Source organism: Mustela nivalis (genome assembly GCF_964662115.1).
Source record: "Mustela nivalis genome assembly, chromosome: 12".
NCBI lineage: Eukaryota > Metazoa > Chordata > Mammalia > Carnivora > Mustelidae > Mustela > Mustela nivalis.
Window position 1 is genome coordinate 90,541,879 of NC_139031.1, and position 19,344 is coordinate 90,561,222.

Genomic DNA, 19,344 nt, shown 5'->3' on the forward strand with positions numbered 1-19,344 from the left:
CCAGGATCCTGGGATCATGACCTGAGCCGAAGGCAGAGGCTTTAACCCACTGAGCCACCCAGGCACCCCTGGCCTCCAAAGTTTCTGATGAGAAATTTACTGATTATCTTATTGAGGATATCTTGTATGAGAAGATTTGCTTCTCTCTTGCTGCTTTCAAGAGTATCTCTTTGGCTTTTGTAAATTTGATTGTAATGTGTCCCGGTGTGTGTCACTTTGAGTTTATCTTTCTTGGAGATAACTGGGTTTCTTAGATGTTTATATTCATGCCTTTCGTTATGTTTGGGACATTTTTGGCCATTATTCAATAGATATCCTCTCTGTGCCCCTCTCTCCTCTCCTTTTGGCACTCCTGTGACGGGGTGTGTTGGTAGCTTGCTGGTGTCCTACAGGTCCTTTAGGCTCCAACTGCTTTTCTTTCCTTTTTCTTTCTCTTTCTCAGACATGGTGTGTTCCATTGTCTTGTCTTCAAGTTGACGGATTCTTTCTTCTGCCTGCTCAAATCTGCCTTGAATTCCAATAGTGAATTTTTCATTCCAATTATTGTACCTCTTAGCTCCAGAATTATTTTTTAGGTTCTCTATCATTGGCATTTCATACAATATTTTCTTGACTTTCTCTACATCTCCCTTTAGTTCTTTAAGACAGTTATTTTAAAGTATTTTCTTAGTATGTCTTCCATTACTTCTTTTTCAGACAGTTTCTATTGATTTTTTTCCTTTGAATGGGTCATACTTTCCCACAGCTTTGTATGCCTTGTGATTTTTGTCATAGTTGCACATTGGGCATTTGAATCGAATAATGAGATAACTCTGGAAACCTTTCCCTTCCCTCCCAGAGTTTGCTTGGTTGTTATCATTTTTATTGGGGTTTGTTTGATTGTTGTAGGCTGTCTCTGTGCCAAGGATCAGCCCGAGGTATGAATGCAATATCTGCTGAGGTATTTTCTTTTCTGAGCCTTTCCCTGGGCGTGGGCACAGTCCCTTTCTAATTTCCCTGTATATGCACTTGTTTTTGAATGTCCTAATTCTTAATGTCTAGATCCTGAAAGGGGATACAGCAGAAAATGAAGTGGAGGAATAAAGGTGCCCTGATCCTCTACATCTCCTGGAAGTCACTTCAAGAAGAAGCTTTTAATGATGGGGGAAGGGGTGAGAACAATAACTGGCCACCTGCCTGTGTCTGCACCTCTACGATCAGAAGCACCAACAGCCATCAGAGCAGAGATCATTGATATTTGGAGGACAGGGCTCTTTCTTGCCCACAGTGGCTCCCACAAGCTATGTGTGAGCTGCACCAGGACTGTGTGCCTAATGCTTGCCAGGGTCTCAGAGTGCAAGATGGGTAGATATTACTGTGCTAAGAGATGAAATCGACCAAATTAACTCAAATTTCCCCTGGAAGCTGCAATCCTTCAACCAGAGTTACAGAACAGTTACATCAGAAAGATTCTCCCTGTGCAATTGTCCAGGTTGGGAGACATTCCTGGTGCTTCCAACTGTACCATCTTTCCAGAGTCCTCCTTTTCCAACGTGAAGGCTTTAGTTTTCCTCACTAAAGGGTATGTATGCTGCTGGCACAGTACTCTAGCCTTCTTCCCTTTTCACAGCCCTACACAGAGATGGGATGTCCGGAGCTCTCTTGTAGTCCTGAGGCATCAAACATGAAAAAAATGGCAAGATATATTAGAATGCAGAGGGAGTGACATCAGCAAAGTGGTGGACTAGGAAGCTCCAAGCTCTGGTGTCCCCACAGAAATATTGAAAAAAAGAAGAAGAAAAGTAGAGCTGGGGCGCCTGGGTAACCTAGTCAGTTAAGCATCAGACTCTGGGTTTCAGCTCAGGCCACAATGTCTGGGCAGTGAGAGCGAGCACATGCTCCACGTGGGGCTTGTTGAAGATGCTCTCTCCACCTCCCTTTGCCCTCATCTCCCCATCTCCCTTTGCCCTCATCTCCCTGAAAGAATAATGAGCACAACAGTCAGAAACAACCTCACAGGAGCTCTGGGAAATGACCAAAGGCGCAACCAAGAAAAATCCATCTTCAAAACAGTGGGAAAGTTTGGTAGTACTTTCACTCACCCTTGCCCGATTCTGTCCCCCGCTCGGTGGAGGTCTCAGTTTTGATGGCAGCACAATCACCTCACTCCCACCCTTGAATCAGAGGGAGCAGAGCCAGCCTTCTTTGCACGTGTCTGTGTACATATGTTCTCCCCTGTGTCAGGACCTAAAGGACCGATGCAAGGCACTTGTCTCTCTTTCACCTGATGCATGACTTGGGAGGGCAAAGCGGCAGTCACTGTTCATAAAAGATGCCTGGGGCAAGGGATTACGGGTGGTGACATACAGTAGGTTATCCAGGCCCTGAGGCGAAGCTTGGAAAGTCAACTTCATATACAGAGGTACTTAGAAAGGCCCGCACATACGCAGCAAGAGTCAAGTAATCGGAAAGACCGGCAAAGACCTAAAGCCTTCACCCTGGCTGATGCTGAGACTCAGCAAGCCTTGCTGAACATTAAAAGAGAGGTTGGGCGTGGAGCCAATCCAAGAGGATGGGAAAGAGGGTTGGTTGGTTTGCTTTCCTGCATGTGCGTGTGCATGCGTGCCTACACACATGTTCCATTCGTTCAGCTCCTGGTATTGAAGGCAACGTCTGCCGAGTATGGGCTGAATGTGAGTTACATGAGTGGGGACCACAGTGAGCACACAGGGGGCAGTCCTTGCACATGTAATTTGGAAAAGCATCAGAATTACTGGACTAAGACAGCCTTCCACAATAAAAACAAATAAACACAAACCAAATGCTGGGGAAGAATAATCTTATTTCCAGAGTAACCACATCATAACAGTCAAATGTCCAGGTCTCAACCAAAAAATGACAGTGTACAAAGAAATAAAGAAAATATGTCAAGCCAAAGGAACAAAAATCCCGATACAAACTTCTCCCAAGGAAGCCCGCAGACAAAGACTTAAAACAACCATCTAAAATATGCTCAATGAGGGGCGCCTGGGTGGCTCAATGGGTTAAGCTGCTGCCTTCAACTCAGGTCATGATCCCAGGGTCCTGGGATCGAGTCCCACATCGGGCTCTCTGCTCAGCAGGGAGCCTGCTTCCTCCTCTCTCTCTCTGCTTGCCTCTCTGCCTACATGTAATCTCTCTCTGTCAAATAAATAAGTAAAATCTTTAAAAAATAAAATAAAATAAAATAAAATGTGCTCAATGAGGCAAAGGAAAAAGGCGCAAAGACTAAAGGAAGCTAAGAAAACCACGTATCAGTGAAATGATGTTATCAACAAAAAATAGAAAACCTGCAGAGAAACCAAAGACAGTCCAGAGCTGAGATATACAGTACCCGGAATGAAAGCCTCGCCAAAGGGTTCAAGAGCGCGCATGAGCAGGCAGAGCAAAGAACCCATGAGCTCAAGACGGAACAATTGAAACGATCAAGTCGTGAGGAGCAGAAATTGGGAAAAAAAAAAAAAAAAAGCATGAAGAAAACGAACACAGTCTAAGGGACTTCAGAAGAGCATCAAGTAAAGTAACAGATAAATCATGGGAGTCGAGCAAGGAGAAGGGGGTAAAAAGGTTATTCAAAGGAATGATGACTGAAAACTCCCAAATTTGATAAAAGATATGAGTGTATAAATCAAAGCCGCTCAATCAATTTCAAGGAGGATAGATACAGAGACCCACATTGTGAAAACACAATATTCCAAAACTCATGGGAAACTGTTGTTGACAGAAAATCTTATAGCTGTAAAGGCATACCTTAAAAAAAAGATCTCAAACAAACAAAAGTCTCAAAATAATAGCTTAGTTGTGTATCTTACAGAACTAGAACAACAAAGACAAACTAAACCTAAAACTGGCAGAAGGAAGGAAATAATAAAGCTTAGAGCAGAAACAGACAAGATCGAGAACAGAAAACAGTAGAGAAAACCAATGAAACTAAGTTAGGTCTTCAAAAAGAACAACTTTAGGTAGACTAAGAAAAAAGGAGAAGACAATTAATTCAATCAAAGATGAGAGAAAACAGTACAGCAAGTTTTAGGGAAATAAAAGGTAACACAAGCACGCTACCAACAACAGATTAAATGACCTCCAAATAAATTCACAGAAACACACAGCCCGCCACACTGAATCCTGAAGAGAAAATCTGAGCAAAGTTACAACCAGTTAAGAGATTAAGCCGGTGATCAGAGCCTTTCTAACAGATAAAAGTCCAGGACCAGATGGCTTTGCTGCTGAATTTTAACTGATACGTAAAGAAGAACCATCGCCCGTCCTTCTTAAGCTCTCCCAGCAAGCAGAAGAGGAGCAACACTGCCAGAAGCATTCTGAGGCAGCATTGCCTTGATAATGAAGCCAAACAAGGACATCACAAGGAAAGAACATGAGGCCAATATCCCTTATTAAATACAGAAGTAAAAGTCAGCAACACGCACAAGCAAACAAAATCCAAACAGTGCACTGAGAAGGACTGCTACATCACGTCCAAGGGGCGTCTATCGCGTGAGCGCACAGGTTGCTCAACCTAAGAGACTCAATCGGTATAACATCTGACATTAATAAAGGGGGAAAGCCACCGTTATTTCAACTGATGCACTCAAGGTATTAGAACCAAAGACCCTTTCACCATCAAAAACACTAAGAAATAGGGGACACCTGGGTGGCTCAGTCAGTTAAGTGTCTGACTCTTGATTTCGGCTCAGGTCATGATCTCAGGGTCATAAGATCAAGCCTTGCTTGCGCTGGGCTCTGCACCTAGAGGGAAAGACTACCTCTTGAAATTCTTTCCTCCTCCCTCTCCCTCCCCTCCTCCCCCTACTCTCTCTCTCAAATAAATAAAATCTTAAAAAAAAAAAAAACACAACCCCACACACTAGAAAGAGAAGGGAACTTCCTCAACATGATAAAGGACATCTAGGAAAATCCCACAGCAAATGTCATACTCAGTGGTGAGAAGCTAGGAGTTTCCCTCTAAGATCAGGAATAAGACAAGGATGCCTTGTTCAGCGCCGCTATTTGACATTGCACTGGATGTTCCAGCCAAATCAGGTAGATAAGAAGACAGAAGGCATCCAAACTGGAGAAGACAAAGTAAAACTATCTCTGTTTACAGATAACATGATCTTATATATATAGGAAATCTCAAAGAATCTACAGGAAAGTTACCAGAGCCAAGAAACAAATTCAGCGAAGTTGTACTGAAAATATCAGTCACACAAAAGCCAGCTGGATTTTTATACACTAACAATAAACAACCTGAAAAGAAAATCAAGAATTCCATTTGCAATAGCATCAAGAAGAAACAAATACTTAGGAATAAATTCAAGGAGATAAATGACTTATACACCAAAAACTACCAAACATGGCTGAAAGAAATTAAAGAAGGCACAAGTGATGGAAAGACACCTCACATTCCTGACCAGAAGACCGATTGTTAAGATGTCTCAACCACCTGAAGTGATCTACAGACTCAATGGTGCTTTTGTAGGAGTGCAAATGGAAACTCGAGCAGCCCCAAATATTCAAGAGCCATCTTAACAAAGAAGAACAAAGTTGGAAAACTCATGCTTCCTGTTTCAACAGTGACTACAAAGTCACGGTTCTCAAAACGGGTTTGGTACTGGAAAGACAGAGACCAGTGATGGCCTTTTCGATGCAGGGAGAACTTAATGTTTGCACACGGAAGAATGAAGCTGGATGGTTACCGCTCGGCACACACGAAAACCAGCTCCAACAAGATCTAAATGAAAGAGGTGAAACTGTAAAACTCTGAGAAGAAAACATAGGAGATAGTCTTCACAACGCTGGATTTAGTGATGGTTTTTATGCTAGGACCCTGGAAAGCACGGGCAAAAGGGAAAATAAATTAGAATGTGCCAAAGTGGACGTGCTTTGTGCGTCAGAGGACATGGGCAAGGGTAACCCACAAAATGGGAGAAAACATTTGCAAAATGCGCACCAGACAAGGAATTAATACCCAGAATACACAAAGAGGACCTGCAACTCAGTGGCCAAACCACCCACCGCATTTAAAAGCAGGCAAGAGCGGAACAGGCGTCTTGCTGGAGAAGACACACGGGGAGCCCGTGAGCACAAGGATGTTCAGCACCATCCGTCCACGTGGCGTGGATCACGCCGTCGGGCCACTGGCCTCACACCCAACAGGCCGGCAGTCACTGAAACAATGGAAACTAGCAAGCGTCGTCCACGACGCGGAGGCACAGCTGCTGGCGCTGCTGGGGGGGACGTAGGGTGAGGTCCCTGAGAGCCAAACATGGAATGCAGCAGCGGCAACATGGCTCACAACAGCCGGAAGCTGGCACAAGCCAGGTGCCCATCCGTGGGCCAGGGGACACCGCAGACCATCCCGCAGCCTCAGCCCAGAAGGAAGCTCTGACCCAGGCTACTGCACGGACAGACAGACGCTGAGTCGGGAGAGCCAGTACACAGGGACACACCGCATGACCCCATGTGCACGTGGTCGAGTCCACAGAAGAGAAAGCAGAGTGGGGGCTGCCAGAGACAGGCCGGGGAGCTGGTGTTCCATGGGGACAGAGCTCCTGTTACGGGAGATGAGAATGTTCCGGACATGGGCAGTGAACATGCTTAATGCCACTGAATTGGACACTTAAAATGATTAAGGTGAGACATTTTTTAATACATATTTTACCACTTAAAAAAGAAAAGATGGCAAGACGGAATAACTTGGGTCTCTGAGGTGTAGTGACAGTCTGCAGCCTTCCTGACACCTGAGAGAAGCCACCCCTCGAATCAGCCTGCTCTTCGCTTTCTCCAAATGCAGCTGAACGCACTCCAAAGCCACGAGTGGTTAGACCGCGCCCCTCCGCCCAGCTTCCCCTGCACCCGCCACCATTGCTCTGTGGGGCCCTCAACCTCCCTGGCCAGGTGACTCTGTGTGGGGCTCGTTCTGGGCATTAAGAGGGTTTCAGCAGCATCCCTGGCTTCTAGCCAGGGTACACTGGCAACACTGCCTCCAGACCTTCTAAATTGTCTCCACTCCTTACCAGATCCCTTGCAAGCACATATCATCCCTGTTGAGAACCACTGTCTCCCCATCACCTTTTTCTTTTTTTTTTTTTTTAAAGACTTTATTCAATTATTTGACAGAGATCACAAGCAGGCAGGGGGTGGGTGGGAAGCAGGCTTCTTGCTGAGCAGAGAGCCTGAAGCAAGACTTGAACCCAGGACCCCGGGATCATGAACTTAGTCAAGAGCAAAGGCTTAACAGACTGAGGCCCCAGGTGTTCTGAGAACCACAGGGTCTGCTGAGCCCCCCCCCCGCCCCCGCTCACTGTTTGCTACAGGCATGGGTGCCCTCCTCCCAGCTCGGCTGGGACCCCACCAAGGCCCCTCTTGGCTTCCCAAATTCTGCCTGTCCTTTACCACTCACACCTCCTCCATCGGTGGGGACTGCAACCACCACCCCAGACCCCCAATGGCTCCCCCTACTCCAGCCATCACAGCAATCGGCCTGCTGCCTTCTGTGTATGTCTTTTGCTCCTGGAGGCTAAGTTCGTGGTTCCAGGGGGCAGGGATCCTTAACACATGTAAGGGTCCGATCTACACATCTCGGTGAACACCGGAGACTGTCTGTCCTTGAGGCTCAGCAGCAGACCAGCTGTCTGGCTTTGTTCCTGCTTCCCGGTGCGGCAGCCACGAGCACCTTGGGAGGCTGCTTCTCCAGGCCCCTGCTGCAGTGGGGAAGGGCCCGCAGGCCCATGGAGAGGGTGACCCAGGCCTGAGGCCAGCAGAAGCCAGAGTCAGCTTTATAGAACCCCCCCATGGACAAGACCCCAGATCCCTCCCAAGGGCCCCCTTGATGGGGCAGGTGGGCAGCCTGGACAATCTGTTCCTCACTGCTGTCTCCATAAGCACCTCAGGCCCACCACCAGGACCCACCAGAGACCTTAGCTCTCAACACACCAAGATGTGGGCAGGGCTAAGAACACAGAAGCCAGGCCACCGAGCAGGGGCTGTCGGGATTGGAGCCAGTCATCCGGGCCGAGTGGGGACAGGTCTGCAAAGCTGAGCCTGGATGCTTGCTTTCTACCTAACAAGCACCATGTTCCTCCCAGCCCTGGCAGCTGGGGGGCTGTCTTCACAGGGGCCCATCTGTGGCAGTCTGCCTGCAGTGGCCCCTCAGGTGCCATAGCTTCTGGACTTCTGAATCGGGGGGTCAGTAAGTCAGACAGTGAGCTGCAGGACCCCAACGAGCCTGGAGAAGGTCTGAAGCAGGGTCCCCAGGCGGGGGACCGCCCTGTCCAGGAGCAGGTGAGGGTAGGAAGGGATGGGCCTCTGACTTCACCAGAAACCAAATGACCTTGGCAACCAGACACAGCCTGGGGCAGCCCCAGTCTCTGCCCTGAGTCACAGAGGTGACACAGAGGGTGTGTCCAGGCTGCTGCTTCAGGGGGCAGAGTCCAGCCTGGTCAGTACATCCTTTCCTTCCACTTTGAACTGGAAACAGTCAAGAGCCTCGGGGAACAGGGATGGTCTCAAGGAAGAGCTTGACCCTGTTAGGAGTCCCAGCTGGGCCAGCAACGCCACTTGGCTCAGCCCTGCCTCTGCAGGCCTCACAGGCCAGCGGGGAGAGCAGGCCCCAGAGAACAGCTTTGTGGGACCAAAGCAGTATTAGGGACACAAAGAGGGTGCCCAGCCCAGGCAGGGTGTCAGGAAGATTTGGAGAAAGCCATGGGCCAGCAAGAGTGTATCCAACTTTACACAAGAAGGTCACCCATCCAGATCTCAATTTCAGATAATGAATAATTTTTTAGTGTATTGCAAGTATTGCATGAGACATACTTAGGCTAAAAAGGGACACTCTTGGGGCACCTGGGTGGCTCAGTGGGTTAAGTGGCTGCCTCTAGCTCAGTTCATAATCCCAGGTTTCTGGGATCAAGCCCCACATTGGGCTCCCAGCTCAGTGGGGAGCCTGCTTCTCCCTCTCTCTCTGCCTACTGTGATTTCTTTCCATTTCCTTAATAAATAAATAAAATCTTAAAAAAAAAAAACAAACCAAGATGACACTCTTCATCACTGCACCTCATGATGCAGACCAGGCTTGGAGAAGGGACGGGACAAGCCTGAGTCACACTCGCTCACCTAGGGTTCCAGAGCGGCATCTGTGATCTGAGCACCTGCCCACTCTGTCCCAAGCCAGGTGGCACTGGCCTGGCTTGGCTTTCTGCAAGCGTTAGCTTCCCAACCTGCAGAACGCGGTACTTGGGCAGGCATTAAGGCCTCCCCTGGCAAGGGGGTGCTTGGGACCCGCATCTTAGGGACAGGCTCCCATGACTGGGGCACAGCCACCCGCAGGGACACTGGGGCTGCCTGTCCTCACGGCATGTCCTAACACAGGAACGCTTGTGTGAGTCACTTGACCCCGCTCACAGATGAGACCCCAGGGGGAAGCCAAATGAGGGGCCTCGCTCAAAGCCCAGCTAGGCCAACACGTTGTCTGAAGGCCTGCCAGCGTGGCACTCTCAGCTTGGCTGCAGGCTTGTGGGTAAACCCCAAGCTGGTGTCCTGAGAGGGTGTCTGCCCGGCGAGGTCCAGCCCCCTCCCCAGCGGGTAAGCACGGTTTTGCTTCCCAGGCACACCCGGCAGGGACAGACACCAGAGAGCCTCGAGGCAGGACATTCTGGTGCTCCCTCCCGGCGGGGAAGCCAGCAGTGCCTCCTCACACGGATTCCACCTGCCCACCTGCTGCTGCCCCGAGACCAAAGTGCGGGGTGCAGTGAGCTCCGGAGTCCCGGGTCCCAGGTCCTCTGCAGATGTGGGGTGCGCAGCCGCCGGCAGGACACCCGCGCACTTTGTGCTCCGGGTCCAGAGGTTCCCAGGAACAGTGTCCTCCTGCCCGTTATCACCCACTGGCCTATCTGATCGGGTACTCCCCAGCTTGAAAAACACCTGCCTGTTCACCTGCTGCGTTTTCAGTACGTCACCCCGTTATCTCTGACACAAGACAGTTTTTTAGCTTTTCCCAATTTTGGTGACAACCACCTCTGACTCCTTTCGACCTCAGATATGCTGGGTCCCCTCCCACCTGTTGTACTTGTACACGCTGGTCCCCGTCTGTGTGCTCACCGCGCAGGCACCCCACCCCTTCTGCCCTGGCTCAGTGCCAGCCCCTCACAGGCCCTGGCCAGTGGAGCCCACAGCTTGGATGCGTCCAAGGCCTGATGCTCAGAGGCCCCTCGCCTGCCTGAATAGTGGCGCCTGCTGAGGCTTCTACGTGGGTTTGACTCTGCAGCAAAGGAGTGGGGTGGTCATTGCCAGCCTTCCCTGGGGGAGCTTCTGCCTTGAGCTTAGAGCAGGCTCACCCCACTGTACCCCACCCAGGACCAGGGTGCCCTTCCCATGCAAGGTCTGTCCGTCTCTGGTTTGGGCATCCATCAGATGGACAAGTCCCTAGAAGCCTGTTTCCCCATATACAAATTAAGTAAAGAGACACAGCGGGGCCTATCCTCAGGGTGGGGTGAGATTTCTGAGCCCCGGGATACCCTCCCTCTGTGGGGTCTGGGCGCAGAGACACACCACTTTCTCCACTACTCCCGCCAGCTGGTGAGAGCGCCAGCCATGCTGGCTACACTTCCTTGGGAGCAGAGAGCAGACCGTCCTGAAGTCACGTCCACCCACCAGCCCTCGCCTGCTCCCTGCACTCAATGAGCTCAGCATGCCAAGGAATTTTCCTGGGGCTTGTTGAGGGTGACGGGTATACAGCCCCAGCTCCATCCCCAGGCAGGGACAAAGGCTCAAACCAGCTCTCTTGGCCCCCAAGGCTCCTGCATCTGCATCCAGGCTGGTTCTGGGACACAAGCCCACTGGCCAGAAGCACTGGAAGTGACAGGCTCAGAGGGCCTAGAACCATCTGGGAGAAGGCTGTCCACAGCCAGGCCTCAGCGCCTTGCCTGCCTCAAGCAAGTGGGACAGTGCCCCGTGGACTGAAGCCCTGCAGCCTGGTGGCTCCAGGCCTGCTGGAACCCCAGTGGCCCACTGGGGCTCGCTAGCAGAGCCCCATCTGAGTGGTCCCATCACAAACCAGAGGTATGCAGAAATCCTCAAACACAACCAGACCAGAAACGTCAAGACCCTGCCTGCCCCAAGCACGGACCACACGTAGACGAAGTGGAGGCACAGCCTCCCCAACGCCACGCTGGCCTCAGGATGCCCACAAGCCAGTGACGATGATACTAGGACTCTGCCCCCTTAAGACCCCCACCTGCTGACAGCAGTGGAACAGTGGAAAGAAGACCCACCTTCTGAGCCGCAGGCAGGGAAGGCTGGGAGCTGCTGGCTTGGCGGGGAGCACCCAACAGCCAGTGCACGCAGCCCAGCAGCATGCGTACTCTGGGAACACACACGTGTGCCCACGGGAGGACAGGACAGGAGACAGTACCCCAGCTCCGGGACAGAGGCTGAATTTACGATGCGCCCGAACTTGTAAGTGGAGGGACGGGGCTCCTAGCTGGGCAGGCCCACCTTCTCTGAGCTGCAGGGGAGGGAGGCTGGTCCGTCTGGCCGGCAGTGGGCTGGCCCAGGGACCCAGACGGGCCACTGCAGCCCCTCACAGGTGACCTCTACTGGCCAGGAGGCCACCATGCACAGCAGGCAGAGAGCCAGGCCCGGCCTCCTGGAAGCAGTTTAATTCCCAAGGTTGCCAGGGATGAGCACCCCTTCCTGCTTGCAGGAAACCGAATCAGGACAGCTGCAATCTGTTGTCACGAAGCACAAGGCCAGCCTGGCTGGGCCTCCCCGGAATCCAGTCCAGCCAGGTGGGAAGCTCGGTGCACAGCCCTGGAAGGGGCCCTGGGAGATGGCGAGGCTGCGCAGACCTCAGGAAGGCACAGCTGTGGGTCTGCGTCTCTCTTTCCGATGTCTGAAGCTGTGCAGGGGATTCTGGGTCTTGGCCTTCTGCTGGGCAAAGCCGCAGGTTAGCCCGAGGGCACCATATGTCCGTCTGCCTAGATGGACTCAGGGAGGGGAGAGGTGGGGCCCCTTGGTAAGGCCCTACAGGCCACGAGCTAAGGACAGAAGCCACTCTGGTCACCCTCTGTGGCCCACTAAACACCACCTTCCTCTTCCCACCGCCTAGAGCACGGGCCAGACAGTGAGGACAGAAAAGCAAACCGTCCTGTGTTCTTGAAGCTGCCTGGGGGTGGCCCAGCGAGTGTCTGACCCTCACGATTTCCCCCACTCAACCCAAGAGTCTGGGGCCAGGTCTGGGACCTTGCTCATCCCTCCCAAAGGCAAGGGGCACGCGAACCATGATGACACAGAGGAGGGAGGAGGGAAGCCCTGCGGCACGGCCAAGGCCCCGACACACGTACCTTGACCTTCCTGGAGGCCAGCTTCTTCCGCTTCTTGTGAGGGCGCACGAGGCCGCGCAGAGCAGGGGGAACTAGAAGTGGCACAGACTCAGCCACGGCCACGGCCCCTCACAGCCCACCCTTCCTCCAGCTGGCTCCGACACTGCACCTGACACACCAGCCCCACCTCTGACGGGCCCAGGGCTGCCAAGAATGGCACCGCCGGGGCGAGACCGCACAAACCTGTGCTGAATCCCTCCCCGGCTGCCCTTAAGTCCCTCACAGTAAGCACGTGGCAGAAAGAAAAACTTGCATGTCTCTGAGAAAAAAAACAAAAACTGCTGAAATACAACAGAGAACTCTGTGAAACTTCTCCCTACCCAGCCCATAATTACACAAGCACCCGGCACAATGGGCCTCTCCCCTCACAGCCTTCCAACACCCATGGCCACATGGTCACTGCTGCCACCTGTGGCATGACCCTTGGCCTCCGGCCTCACCTCCACCTGACCTCAGCAGGGCCCCGGATCTCGACATGCCTCCACACCCCATGGCTGCCCTCTCCCCACTCACCCTGACCCTTGAGGCCCTCCGGCCTCACACTCCTGCCAGAAATTTTGCCCCTACAGGGCAGAGGAAGGGGGTCCCTCGTCCCCACGTGGCCGACAAGCCTGTTCTCTCCGGGGCCGACAGACTCCGGCTGCCCCACCCTATCTTTGCCTGGTGACCGGCCCCGTGTCCTCTGACAGGGGCGGCACTGCCTCCTGCCCCCGACACCCCCTTCCACACCTCTGTGTCTGCCTGGCCCTTTACCAGCTCCTGCCCTCAGGCACCTGGCCTCCATGCGGACTCTGCCCACACCCATGGCATGGGGGTCCCCACACTGACTGCTTCTCACGTCTGCAGCAGAGGGGGCTCCCGACTGCCTGGGTGCAGGGGGAGCATGCCTGCATCTAAGCAGATGTGTCCGTGTATGCTCGTGCACGTGCCGGCTGCCCGGCCTCCAAGGTCCTGCCTCAGCCCAGCACACATGGCGGTCCCCGCCGCTTACCCAGGTAGTCAGGGACGTGGCCCAGGTGAGGCTTCACCACGGCAGGGTGCAACGGCAGGTCGTGCCGCAGCAGCTGGAGGTCCCGGGGGTTGTCTTCAAAGTACGTCTATGGGGGATGGGCGCATGACAGGGTCAGTCTGCCTTCCGCGGCTTCGCGGGGGCCTCTGAGCGGGTGTGCCGTGCCCTCCTGGAGCCGCTGCAGTGCTGGTCACCCACCTCCCTCAGGCGCCACGTCTGCGGGGACACTGCCCTTCCTGCGAGGCAGCCGCGCCCCACATGCTCTCCACGCAGGGCCCGACGCAGGCCACCTCCCCCAAACATGTGACTTCGCCTAGCAGGTCCCCAGGGCGCCCTCCCGACTGCGTGTCCCGAGGACAAACTCCACAGCGGCAGTTACGCGTCCCCCACAGACGCCAAGCCTCACCTTGAGCCTCTCCGAGTGCAGAAGCTCCTCCTTGATCTCCTTCAGCCTTGCCTCTCGAATGGCCTGTTTGGTCACCGAGCGCATGGCGTCCTGGGCGTACACACCAAAGGTCAGGATGGCAGCAGGGCAGGGCACTGCCCTGTCCTCCCTTGTGCCTGCCTCAGTGCTCAGTGGCAGGAGCCTAACCGGGGGGACTCACCCACCCGCACGACCACAAACCCCGCTCACCCGGCAGCGATAGCGGAAGCCCTCAATCTCCTCCATGCGGAACTGGTAGGGAAGCAGGACGGGGGCCCCGTTCTCTGTGGAGAGAGAGCACGGCAGTGAGGGTCCCCTGAAGGTTTGGGACGGGTCTACCGGAGGCCATCTGCCCAGAGCCCCCAGCCCCTCCCAAGGACGAAGCAGCCCAGCCCCCAGCCCACACCTTCCCCGTGAGGAACACATGCGGTGAAACGCCCGAGTCCCGTGGATGGCCCACAACAGCTGGTCCAGTACACTGTGCCGGGGCAGACTCTTGGGCCCTGGGTACCTGTCACAGCAGCCTCACCACCTGCCCACCCCCCACCTTCCTCCCCCACAGCCATTCTGGATACTCGACATTCGCAACAGAGTGGTGTCTCAGCGCAGAAGTAGCCCTCACGCTCCCGCCAGCCAGCGCCCTCACGCTCCCGCCAGCCAGCACCCCGGACCCCCGCCTGCACGAGCCCACAGTGTCTGTCCCAGACCCCCAACAAAGGCAGGAACAAGGCCCCTTTGGGGAGCCTCCTGGCTGGTGGACAGCCCTCCCCATGCCTCCTCTGCCGACCACCACTCAGCCTGGAACAGCACCAGTTGCACGGCTGCAGCGTCGCCTCCAAAAGGCCCGGGGTGGGGGGCAGCGCCCAGGCTTGGGCCTTGCAACTTGGGAGTCAGAGAAGGACCCCCTGCCCCCCAATGAGCTCCCTCTCCTAGGTCCTCTCCTGAGACACCACCAGCCCCATCTCCCAAGACCCCCTCTATCTACCCTTGGCTCTTTTGCCCCTTGAGTCTGGACCTCGACTTGCACATCTCGGGGGACCCTGCCTGCCACCCATGTTGGAATGAGGATGGGGCAGGAAGGAAGCACATGGTGGGGCCGAGTGGGAGGTGCTGCCATCACCGCCGCTGAGCCTAAGGCGTCAATAGGAAGAGAACGCAAGGTTCTTACCTCCGAGAAGCTCCTCAATCATGTGCAAGTGAGACTGCTCAATAGGCAGCACGAAGGTCAAAACCATGCCCGGGTTGTTGGCACGTGCCGTCCTGCAAGAACAGACCACCCAGACTAAATCTCTGGCCCGAGGTTTTGGTGCCTGCCCACCATGCCCCAGCTCTCCCACCTGCCAGCTCGATGGATGTAAGCCTCAGGGGTGGGCGGCAGGTCAAAGTTGAGCACAGCAGACACGTGATGGAAGTCTATGCCCCGGGCCACACCTGCCTCCGGGTCAGAGGCCCTGTGGGGAGATGTCCCAACAGTCAGACGGACCACCCCCCCACCAAGGTTAGCAATCTCAAGCCATTTACCAGTAAAATCACTCAATAAAGCCTTACAGCAAATCAGAGAACTCTAACAGATTGAAAACTCTAAAATCAGGAATCAGGACTATATCAGAAACTGGGGTAGTGGGGGTGGCTGAGCCCTCGCCCTGACCTCAGTGCCGCAGTAAGGACAGAACTCACCGCAACACAGGGCAACCTGGCAACCACCCCCAGACAGCCTGCTGGGCAGACGCTAGGTTCCCAATCCCTTCAGAAACCTCCTCTGGACAGGTCACAGCTGCACGCCCAGCACAGGCTGCACAATGACCCGACAGCCCACAGGGTTGGCCCTGCCTGCCACCCCGGAGTACGTGCATGCGCGCCCTTCACACTTCTCCAGATCGTGGCAGTGAGCGAGGCCCCCACCAGCAGTCAGACCCCAAAGCAGGACGCCTTGCTCAGGGACTCCAGTTTCATCACCTTCTGAAAGGCTGAAAGACAGGTCGTGAAGTGCGCAAGGGAAAGGACTCACCTGTCCCCCTTGGAGCCTCTGCCCCGGCGCTTGCCCTTGATGGGGGCCCCCAGGACTTCGGCGTCGGTCGCTATGACGCAGTCGTAGAAGCCCTGGTTGAACTGGGAGATGATATGGCACCTACGGCCCAAGAACAGAAGAAGCCTCAGCCCCAGAGCCAGTTGGGGGCCCATCACAACCGTTGTCCCAACACTTCCCTCTTCTCCAGCTCTGCTCCTGCATAACCTTCACGCCTCAGCTCCTCAGCTGAAGACGAAGCGACAGAGGAAATCTCAGGGCCGTGACACAGAAACTCAGTAGAGTTGGTCGAGCCCACAGCCTGGCCTCCACTTCCCACTGCCCACCACGCCCCAGCTCCACCCCATCTCCCCCTCCCAAGTCTCAGCTGAAGGGCCTGGCCTCGAACCTGGAGCACAGCGGGAGCTCTCCGTTGAGCACACAGGCAGGGATGCTGAATTGCTCCAGGAACAGGCGCAGCCGGTAACTCCTCTCCAGAGTGTTGACAAAGAGCAGGGACTTGCCACGGACCAACGACAGCTTGAGCAGGGCATATAGCAGCAGGAACTTGTCTTCCTCCGTCTGGCAGACCACCTGGAACTGCCGCAGCTGTTCTGGCCCCGGCAGCTGGGACTCCTGCAGCTTCAGAGTCACCTGCAGGTAAAGAACCCCGTGGTCAGGAAAGAGGAGACGGAAGAGCCCCAAGCTGCTGGCTCAAAGCAGGGCAGCCCGCGTCCCCTCCCACTGGGAGACGTGACAACTCAATGCACCCCAGCTGTGCGCTTTGCAGAGGATGTAAGGTTACAAGGTGTTGCAAGTACAGAAAAGAGAACACACGGAAAATGAGGACACAGAACTACAACGATAAACTCTCAGAACCAAGTTCAGGTACGTGAGAGCTTTGGCCGTGCTGCTCAAAGCAGCCTTTCCGAGTCTCAGGGGTCCCTGCTCCTGCCTTCAGGTAAGCGTGTCTGGACCACCCCCAGCAAACACCTGCAATGACGTAGCGACTGCAGACTAGTAGATGGGGCATGCTGAGGACCATCAGCTTCTGGTGCCTCAGGACCAGAGGGTTAACCCGCTCACGAGTGTCGCACCCGAAATACCAGAGAACTCCTTTGAGCAACAAGTGTCATGTCCTGGGCCCCAGAAGCTTACTGGGTTATGGAGTACCAGCTCCTTGAGTGCTTGCACGTCCTCGTTAAAGGTAGCTGACATCAGAAACGCCTGGTAAATCCGGGGCAGGTGACTAAAACCAAACAGAGCCCATCAGCCTCCAGCTCTAGGCCCTAGGGTCAGTCCCGGCCACACACACCCCTTCCTTACCAGAGCAGACTCTTAAGTTCCTCCTCGAAGCCGAAGGAGAAGAGAAGGTCAGCCTCATCCAGCACCAGCAGCTCCAGGGAGTCTCGCAGGACCAAACTGGCCTGCTGCAAGTGGTTCAAGATGCGTGATGGGGTCCCCACGACTATGTCGGGCTTCTCCATCAGCACAGCTCTGCAGGTGGGCAACACCTTGGTGTTGGGGAGTACGCACCCACCCAAACCTCACCCCGGCCGGCCCTGTTTGCTGCACACCAACCCAACAAACCCAATCCCACATTCCCGCACAGGCTCACTCCTCCGAGGCCCTAGGGCTCTCACCCACCGCTGAGAGGCAGTATCCTCAGCAGATGAGACGTCGGCCACCCGGATGTCTCGCGTGCAGTAAGCAGCCAGCTGCTGGATCATGGACCGGGCCTGGCGTGCCAGCTCCTTGGTGGGCACCAGGACAAGCCCTCTCACAGCCTGCTCTACTGCAGGGCCCGTCTGCAAGAGCACGAATGACAGGCTTCAGCCTGCCGGCCCACATCCTCAGGGCCACCTGACCTCCTCAGTCTGACTCAATGCTGGGGCCTTTCACACGACTTAGCTGCGTTCTGACCAACCCTCACTGACTGCCACCCTCCCCAGGACAGAAGGAGGGCGGAACTGACCCTCAAAAGACGCCACTCCGTGGTTAGCACGTTAGTGAACACACAGCAGCCAGAGCGCTGCACGGTCCCCTGAACCCCACAAGCAGGACTGAGAGAAGCTCCCGCTTCTTAGAGCAGGTGAAGAGAAAGGGATGCGCAATAGAAGACGCACAGAAGGATGACATCAGCGCCCGGGCCGGGGCCAGGCGACGCGAATGCAGCGGGAGCGCGGAGCACAGCGGCACCCCGGGCCGGCCTTCGGGAGCCCCGGACCCCCAACCCCGCCGCTGCGACCCACCGCCTTCCTGTGGAGCAGCAGCTGCAGCGCGGGAAGAGCGTACGCGGCCGTCTTCCCCGAGCCCGTGCGGGCCCGCGCCAGCAGGTCCTTCCCCTCCAGGGCCAGCGGGATGGCCTTCTCCTGGATCAGCGTGGGTCGCGACCAGCCCAGGTCGGCGACGGCCTAGGAGACACGACGCGCGGCTCAGCGCGCCACCCCTCCGCCGCCCCCAGCCCCACTGACCCGGACGCTCAGCCCTCCCCGGTACCTGCAGGAGCCGGGGGTCGAGGCCCATGTGCTCGAAGCCCAACGCCTCCTGGTCCGCCATGTCGCGGCCGGGCGGGGACAGCGCGCACGCGCGCAGGGCAGGAAGGGCGCAACGGCGCGTGGGGCGCCGCCACCAATCAGCTTCGCGGGCACCGCCCCCTCCCGGAAGTGCTGGAGCCTGGGCTTCCGGCGGCCGGCGGGGCTGCGCGGCTGCGCAGAAGCGCGAGCCCGGGGTCTCGGGGGAGGCGGGGCCGCCGCCGGCTGCCGGGGCCTCTCGGGCATAAGTCTTGCTCACGGCTCTCCCTTGCCTCACGGCGATTCCCTCAGCGGCTCTTGCGGTGACCTACGACGTGCGGTGCCCCGCGGGTCGTCCCTGGGCATGCCAGCACGCGGTCCGGGGGCACGGGCGGGCGGAGCTCTAGAGACGGAGGTGGGCTGACCTGTGGCTGCCAGTCGACCACCCGAGCGGCGTAGCTAACGACAAGGACTCGGTCCCCAGCTGTGTCGGCTCGCTGTCGCGGCCTAGCCGGTCACCACAGGCCCAGCGGCACGAAGCGGCCCAGCTTCTCTGCTGTGGTTCCGCAGGTGTCCTGCAAGGTCTCGCGGGGCTGCTGTCGTCCTGGAGACCCGGAGGGACGCTTCCTCCCTCGCCTTCCGCGTTGCCTGCGCCCCACTTCTTCCTCCGAGCCAGCGCCGGAGGCCGGAGTCCTCACGTCCCATCATGGCGACCCCTGGACGCCACTTTTTACGAACCTGGAGATGACCCTGCGCTCGCCTGCCTAGTCTGAGACCATCTGTCTTAGAGTCCGTCGGTAGCAACCTTCGTTCCCTTTTGCCCAGAGCCCGAGAGGAGGCCTCGCCCCCCACGCGCGTGTTTTGCAGGAAGGATGTGGTACAGTCTAAGCAAGCAAGAATTCCAGAACAGAACTAGGGTAGTGTTGGGAGGAATAACAGAATTACCTCAATGTAGCCAAACTGGTTTCTAAATGTAACTTCTCCAGACCGTGGGG

At 55.5% G+C, this 19,344-nt stretch overlaps 1 protein-coding gene and 1 long non-coding RNA gene across 2 annotated transcripts; both read right to left on the reverse strand.

Moving 5' to 3' along the window:
* Positions 1–2,801: 2,801 nt before the first annotated feature.
* On the reverse strand, positions 2,802–4,729 carry LOC309844833. The gene is made up of 2 exons (XR_014300924.1): positions 3,217–4,729; positions 2,802–2,991 (listed from the first exon to the last, which is right to left on the reverse strand). It is a non-coding gene; the product is annotated as an uncharacterized lncRNA (long non-coding RNA).
* A 1,917-nt stretch (positions 4,730–6,646) lies between these two features.
* DDX56 (DEAD-box helicase 56) lies at positions 6,647–19,164 on the reverse strand. Its single transcript, XM_082692120.1, has 14 exons — positions 18,336–19,164; positions 18,089–18,250; positions 17,484–17,644; positions 17,163–17,333; positions 16,995–17,085; positions 16,246–16,490; positions 15,840–15,959; positions 15,169–15,282; positions 15,000–15,091; positions 14,042–14,115; positions 13,814–13,903; positions 13,390–13,495; positions 12,360–12,430; positions 6,647–11,943 (listed from the first exon to the last, which is right to left on the reverse strand). The coding sequence occupies exons 1-14, from the start codon at positions 18,393–18,395 to the stop codon at positions 11,866–11,868; spliced, it is 1,635 nt and encodes a 544-aa protein (XP_082548246.1). The 5' UTR covers positions 18,396–19,164; the 3' UTR covers positions 6,647–11,865.
* Between the last annotated feature and the right edge of the window lie 180 nt (positions 19,165–19,344).

Bases quoted from the DNA above. Each gene is read 5' to 3' on its own strand.
- DDX56 (XM_082692120.1), bottom strand. From the start codon at position 18,395: ATGGCGGACCAGGAGGCGTTGGGCTTCGAGCACATGGGCCTCGACCCC. The intron at 18,251-18,335 runs GTACCGGGGAGG...CGTGTCTCCTAG, and splicing joins TCGACCCCCGGCTCCTGCAG to GCCGTCGCCGACCTGGGCTG. The intron at 15,092-15,168 runs GTGGGAGAGCTG...CTGTTCTTGCAG, and splicing joins TACATCCATCGAGCTGGCAG to GACGGCACGTGCCAACAACC.